Source organism: Montipora capricornis, chromosome 6, assembly GCF_036669925.1.
Source record: "Montipora capricornis isolate CH-2021 chromosome 6, ASM3666992v2, whole genome shotgun sequence".
Lineage (NCBI taxonomy): Eukaryota > Metazoa > Cnidaria > Anthozoa > Scleractinia > Acroporidae > Montipora > Montipora capricornis.
This window is the reverse complement of record NC_090888.1, coordinates 40,959,793-40,966,917: the sequence shown is the minus strand read 5'-3', so window position 1 is coordinate 40,966,917 and position 7,125 is coordinate 40,959,793. Positions and strand designations below refer to the sequence as shown.

General features: G+C 38.7%; 1 protein-coding gene across 1 annotated transcript; it reads right to left on the bottom strand.

Moving 5' to 3' along the window:
- Window positions 1–1,402: 1,402 nt before the first annotated feature.
- Window positions 1,403–1,864, bottom strand: LOC138053933 (uncharacterized). The gene has a single exon (XM_068900462.1). It carries the CDS (start codon window positions 1,862–1,864, stop codon window positions 1,403–1,405), a length of 462 nt encoding a protein of 153 aa, XP_068756563.1.
- Between the last annotated feature and the right edge of the window lie 5,261 nt (window positions 1,865–7,125).

The window sequence follows — 7,125 nt, the reverse complement described above, 5'->3', positions numbered from 1 at the left end:
AAAGAAAAGATAATAGCAAAGTTGAAGAAAATCAAATTTGGGTATAGAAAAGCCGTCGACTCTGGAAGACGAAGCGGAGGGGGTAGAGTTGTAACGTTACTATTTGACGAATGCTCAGAATTATGGTGTGGATGCCCAGCTGTCGAGGCCATGGGTAATGGCATCGAAACCTCTAAGGAGATATCTGTAAGTGAAAATTCTGAGGAAGTTGCATCAGGGCCTTCCGCTGTGGATGATGCTGCCAGTGACGATGATACTAGTGGGACAACCTCAATTGCATGTGTCACGGAAGCAGTTGAAAAAAACTATTGATACAAGACGAAACTTAATTTCTAAACTAATAGAGAAAAAAAATTCCAAGTTGACCGAGAAAGTCACAACAGATAAGACTGTTAGCACTTGGACAAGAAGAGCTTCAACTTAACAAGAGAATGATTGATCAGCTGGAAAAATCTGAAAAAAAGTACACAGAAAGTATGCAAAGTTTTGCTACTAGTTTAAATTTTCTGAGCTCAACACTGCAGAATGGGTTCAACATGCTAGGGATGATGATGCAACAGAATCATAATCAGTGGTACAACAGTCACCCCCAATATCAGCAGCAATATCAACAGCAACCCAACAATGTGCCAGACTTTTGGCATTTGCAGGATCCTTCTCATTTTGATCAGAGTTGAACAATGATAACATTTTTTACATTCTCTACAACATCTGTTAGATTGTTTCCACTTATCAGTTACTAGCATCCTTTGAACAAAGTTGTGTTAATCTCAGGCACTACCAGCGCTAAGCACGAGTACATTCATGATGTTAACTATTCGTAAGTGAATCAAGTTTTCATAGTTGAACGATTAAACTTAGGGATTTTGAATCCCTTGTAACCATTCAGTGTCACAGGCTATTGAGGCTTGACAAACATTTTATTGTTCTAAGCTGTCAAACTGCCTTTTGTTCAGTTTCGTGTTGCTATTGATGGTTATTGAGTTCCATATTTTAAAGGTATTGTCTTTCCTATTTAATAAGAGTAAAACTTGTTGAATGAAGTTTAACCAGTAAAAAAAGAATCACCCATGATTTTTTACATTTGGTTTATTTGTAAGACCAATATGTTGTTGATAACACAAGTATCACTGTCTAGAAAATTCCCAGGGATGCAGCCTTCATGAACAGAAGTGATATTTTTCCACACTCCCATGGACAATAACTATCGGATAATATCAAAGAGAAGGGATGCAAGTGGTTTTAACATAAACTACATACAGAAATTCTGAGGTGTTAGTGGGTTTTTTGTCTGGAATTCCAGGAAGGGTTTGTTCACGGCAATCACCTCAGCCTCCTTTAGAAATTCTTTGCAATCGGTCTTTGTCAATTTCTTTTGAAAATTAATAGCTCTTACATGACATTAATTGAAATACTCTACAAAAACTTTACGAATCTGTTTGCTCCTGGCTTCTGGACCTTGATTCCTAGCATTTGGAGCCCCAGGCTGGAACTGCCTCTCGTAGCTAATTGCCTTCTCGACTACCTCGTTGGCTATAGATTCACCATTCATCTGGCAGCAGTTGTGTAGAATAAAGCAGGCATTTAGTACATTAGGGAGATCATTGAGATTTATGTCCATCTCACCCTTGAGTGCTCCAAATCTGCCCTTGAGTATCCCAAATACACATTCCATAACCATGTGTGCAGAACAAAGTCGCCATCCAAAGAATTGTTCTTCTGGTGTGCTACCTCCACCAGGGAATTCCTTCATCACATAAGGCAACAGTGGGTATGCCCGGTCTCCAAGGACACAGATTGGAACAGGGTCAGTATTGGGAACTATAACCTTTGGTAAGGATGGGATAGAACCATTCCTTAACATTTCATTGCGTTTTGAGTTACAAAAAATTCTGGAATCATGGACACTCCCAGGCCATTTTATCACAACATCCATAAAACAATATCTATAATCACAAATGGCTTGCACATTCAAGGAATATCTGTTTTTCCGGTTGATGAAATCCGTTGTATTTTCAAAGGGCTGTTTAATAAAGATATGAGTTGCATCAACAGCTCCTATGCATCGTGGAAAGCCATGAGCATCATAAAAATTGCCTGTTTCACTTCTTGTTCTGATGTTGGTAATTTGATGCACTCAGGCCCAAGGACGATCGAAATGCATTTGCAAACTCTGCGAACAGTTTCAGACACAGTTGATTTCCCGATCCCAAATGCATTACCAACCTTGAGGTATCTACCCTCGTCCAATAGATAGTACAAAGTTACAGCTACTTGTTTTTCAACATTAATAGGGGATCTCATATTTGTAGACTGCTTTTGCAGAAAAGGTCTGACATTATCACACAATTTCATGAAATTTTCTCCCACCAGAGAGATGTTCTTCCTGGTCTCACCCAATGTTTTCTCTTTTTCCTTTTTGGCTTACTGATGGCTGAACGACGTTTTTGAATGCCGTTTTCGGTTTGTAAGAGGACGCTAACACAGCGTCGCCTTCCCGCTTGGTAAGCTGTACAGGTCAAGTCCATTTGAAGGATTATATTTTGCATCAACACCATGATGTTTCCAAGCAATGCAATTAAAATGGCGGCTTCCATGTTCTCTTCTTCCAGCTGAGTTACCACGCACGCCTTTGCCACTCAAAAATTTAGACGGTCAAGGTGCTCACAGGGTGCCGGTTAAAGTTTCGACCGTACTGGCTAAAAATTCGTCCTCAATTTTGGCGTTCAAATTTTTGAATGGCGAGGCGTCTACATTTTCTTACGTTTAGCGTGGTTCAGTGTGAACGGAACCCCTAAATGGACGAATTGTCAACCAGTAGAAATTTCTTCCGGTACCGTGTGAACGTAGCCTCAGTTATTGCAATATTTTTGACAAGTAGGACCAGAAAAGAAAAAAACTGGGGAATATTCAAATGGTCAGTCCAAAATCGGGACAAGAACCAGGAGAGCAATCAACGGTATGGCAGCTGATCTGTTCAATTGAACTTTCGGGTCGCGATTGTTTCAGACGTTTTTCAACACTTATCACCTAACTTTTCATTTCGCCGCTCACTTTTTCCGATGGCCAAGTCCGCGATTTGCTCGAGGAAATGGGGTCATACTTGGAAGGCCATTTAGCGATCTTAAATAATGTAAGTTCTACAGCCTCGTAGCTGTTAAACGACATAAAATGTTATGCGAAAATTCTGTGTGTCTTACCTAAAGCCAGGGCCGGTTCAAATAATTTGTTTCTTTCTCAGACGAAACCACTGAATGATCACCTGGCAAGATTGTAAGTAACACGTGAGAACAAAATTTTGAAAGTGGAATTTTTCAGTTCAAGGCATAAGCAAAGGAACTCGAAGAATGTTATCTGTCCACATTTAACAGGGACCGATTGGTAATCCTAGCCGTTCGCTTTTTGTCGGAGCAGCCGACGGTGCAAGAAATCCTCCAAAGGCTGGATAGAGCTGGTAAATGTTTGTTTTGTGTTTACTGTTGTGGAACGTTTTCTGTTTCACGTTTATTTTAAGTTACGAGTAGTGCGTCGTGTGTGACGCGAAAGAACACTGCCAGAAAAGAAAAAGGCCTGCTCGAAATCCTGGGGCCAGGATTTTTCTCGCACGACGGACTAAGCGAAAGAGGGACTACTTGTAGTCTATAAGCAAAATGTTGCAGGAATCATACATTTTTCTCGCTGTGGGCTGTGAGAGCATCCTCTTTTTTCAGCTCGAGTTTCCCCTGTCGGCGGGTGTCAGTTGAGCCGAAAAAACCGTATGCTCTGGCACGCTTGGACATTATTGATGATTTTCTTCTTTCTAAAAAGATAATTGTTCTTCCCGTAGGGTCGCAGAACATCCCGAGGTCCACGTGAATTTCATGTGAAATTAGGATGAAACTAAGTGATTTAAAATTGTGTAACTGAATAAATTTGTGTTGGTTTTCTGTCTCCAATTGTGTCTGTTTACTGTCTCCGTTAATTTGAATTTACAAATGATGGTCACCTGTATATAGTGACAACCCTAACAGTAACTAAAAGCTAACCATACTTCAAGTCAGTGCTTAACCCTTATCACTATAGTCATGTCTTAGCCCTAATCACTATTTTCAGTGCTATTATACTGCTGACTATCATTTGGCGTTCTGCGTTTAGTGTTCTGCATTCTACGTTTAGTGTTTTGCATTCTGCAATATACCCCTGCCATTGATAAATTATGATATATTCTTACCATATTGATACGTTTAAGTTTTTGTTCATAAAATACAATTATGATGATGATATTGTTATTATCAAGAACCGGAATGGAAATTGTCTAAAAATGTATGGTAAAAATAGATAAATTTGACCAAATGTTAAAAGTCTTTAGGCTGCTTATCTGAAAAGAACATGTATCTTTGACTTAGTTTCATTTATCTAAAAGGACCAGCAACAACTGTAAAAACAAAATCTAAGAAAAAAGATTTTTTTATTATTTTTATTTTTATTTATCTGTTGCTTGTTAGAAGTACCAAGAAATAATATGTATTCTGGGTGTTTCCTTCGATTTGTGGGGAGTACTCTCATTATTGTTATCTATGGTATTTAAAAAAAATGTTTTGTTCCAGATATTAAATATATCACACAAAGTAAGGAAATGATAACCTTATAAGATGTTGAGTTTTTATAATACATAGAAAAGTAGAATTAAATTTATTTAAAGTTATTTAATAATCATATCTGAAATTGCCAGCTATTAAAATTTATGATAAGCTTACAAGCCTCGGATATATTTTTTTGTATCAGGTATGATTATTTACAAGGCCAAAATTCAGCACAAGTTTATTCAAAGGGCCGATGTTTTGCACACAGTATGCTTTCCTGCCTGCCTTCTTAAGATTTGTGCAAAATGTGTGGAAGGCCAATGCAGGAATTTTTTTCCTGGTCTACTCTGCATGCATGAATTTTTTTTCACTTTATTTGCCCTTGCATGAATTTTTTTTTTGTACTTCGACCCCCCCCCCATAACTTTTCTAATGGTCCGTCCCTTAATCATGCCGACCAAAGCAATTCCTTTGTCACTGGTTCTAATTGGCTTTCAGTGATTGGATAGTGGTGAAGCTCACATGCTTTTCGCACATTGCTCATTCGGTCGCATGATTTGTGTGACACTGGTTTTCACTTAAGGAATCGCAAAGCCATTATGTCAAATACTTCAAAAGCAAGAACTTCGAGAAAACCCACAGGTAAGAGCCATTGAAACATTTCAGAAAGGACTTTATTTTTCAAGATTTGGTGCGATCCTTCTCCAAATAACTTGTGTGTCGATCGATTTCCAGAACACAAGGAGCTGTTGGTGTTCTTTCCGGATGACTACTCGGCTGTGAAAATGTCACGGAATAAAGTGTTGGGAACTGTCCAACAACTTAGCCAGGCACATACATGGGCTGATGTGTACATTGGTGAGTCACAGGCGTGGAAAGGACTTATCATAAAAACTGGTGAGTAAAATACAGACTTACTTGTAGAACATTTACGTCGCACAACATTTTCAATCATTGTAAATGGTTTGAACCCAGGAGTCATATCATAAAGTAAAGTACGATCGTCCGGGTGAGTGTAGTCCTGAGAAGGACTGTTTGAGATGACATTGACTGACGTTTCGACAACCTGAGCGGAAGTCATGACTCTGAAGATGACTTCCGCTCAGGTTGTCGAAACGTCAGTCAATGTCATCTCAAACAGTCCTTCTCAGGACTACACTCACCCGGACGATCGTACTTTACTTTATGATTTTCAATCATGCAAGTAGGTACGATCGAGTAACGATGCTATTTTGCAACAAAAAGAAATCACTTAACTTTTAAACTGACTTGACTTCGGGAATTAAGCTGTGCGTTTAATGTAAGGATTCAGATCATTCTACAGAAAAGTAATCAAGGCTTGTCATCATTATTCAACAGGCAAATCATGCAACGAACTTGCAAGGTACGAACTTGCATTTTTGAAATTCCTTGACCGACATGCAGACAACAAAGAGAACATTCCCTTGTCCAATTTTTTCGAGGAGTGGGAAAATGTTGATAACAGCGATGACGAAAATTCTTGTGTTGAGGTTTGTTCTTTGAGACTTTTTCCTATTTGTAAACATCAAACTGAATACCCCGAGTAATTATTATTTATTATTGGTTTGTTATGCTTGCCGTTTGCAGAACTGATGTAACTAAAATGTCTGTGATTGCATTCTTTATGTGTCAAGGGTGGCCAATATTATAACATAAACTAATTCTTGGTCTTTCAGCTTGAAGTTCAAACCAAGAAAGAAATTAAAACAAAAAAGGTGAAAAATGGAGTGAAGCATCTAAAACTTACAGAAGAGCCAAATGATGGACAGGTCAGTAGTGGGCTTCTGCCATTTATTCTTTGGCATTTTAGGACAAAACTGGGGAACATGTGCTTCAGGGGCAGATCTAGGGGGAGGGGGTACAGAGAGTTTGCCCCCACCCCTTAAGATGAAGCCTTCTTCTTTGTATTTGCTTTCAAAATTTGTTTACCTCACCAGTCAGTTATGCCATTCTTTAGTGATGCATGCCTTCGTGAGAAAAATCCTGGGTCCACCCCTAGCCTTTGTGGTATTTCAACCTGTACTGGATTCTAAGATACATGTAGCAGTTTTTTCATTCAGATTGTGTTATTGGTTTGTTTGTCTGTTTTCTTCGTTAGAAGCAAGAAGTACAGAATCAAGAAATCGTCAATTTTCAAAAGGAAAGAAAGGAGCTAAAACTGGAACAAAGAGGCAAAAACATTCAGACAATTCAGTTGGCTTTCACGTAAAAGATGAAATGATTTGGTATATTTAAGCAAAGGATGGCTGCAATATAAATGTGACTGAGATACCACATACCTCTCAGAGATTTAGACAGAACCCCTACCACAAAGTCTCATTTAGTTTGTGGCATAGTAATCACAGCTGACATCAAATACTGTCTGCTCATGAATACAGCTAGCCAGGTTAACCCCAAAATACGCAGACATATTGCAGTACATGTACATAAATTGCATAGCAGGTGATGTTATTTTTTGTTTGTGGCTTGTTGCAATTCAGATGAAGCTTGTGCTCAAGCAACAATGAACCGAAAGCAAAGTGAAGATATTTTTCAGCACCTT

Excerpts from the sequence above, each read along its gene's own strand:
- LOC138053933 (XM_068900462.1), bottom strand. The coding sequence starts at position 1,864 with ATGTTAAGGAATGGTTCTATCCCATCCTTACCAAAGGTTATAGTTCCC.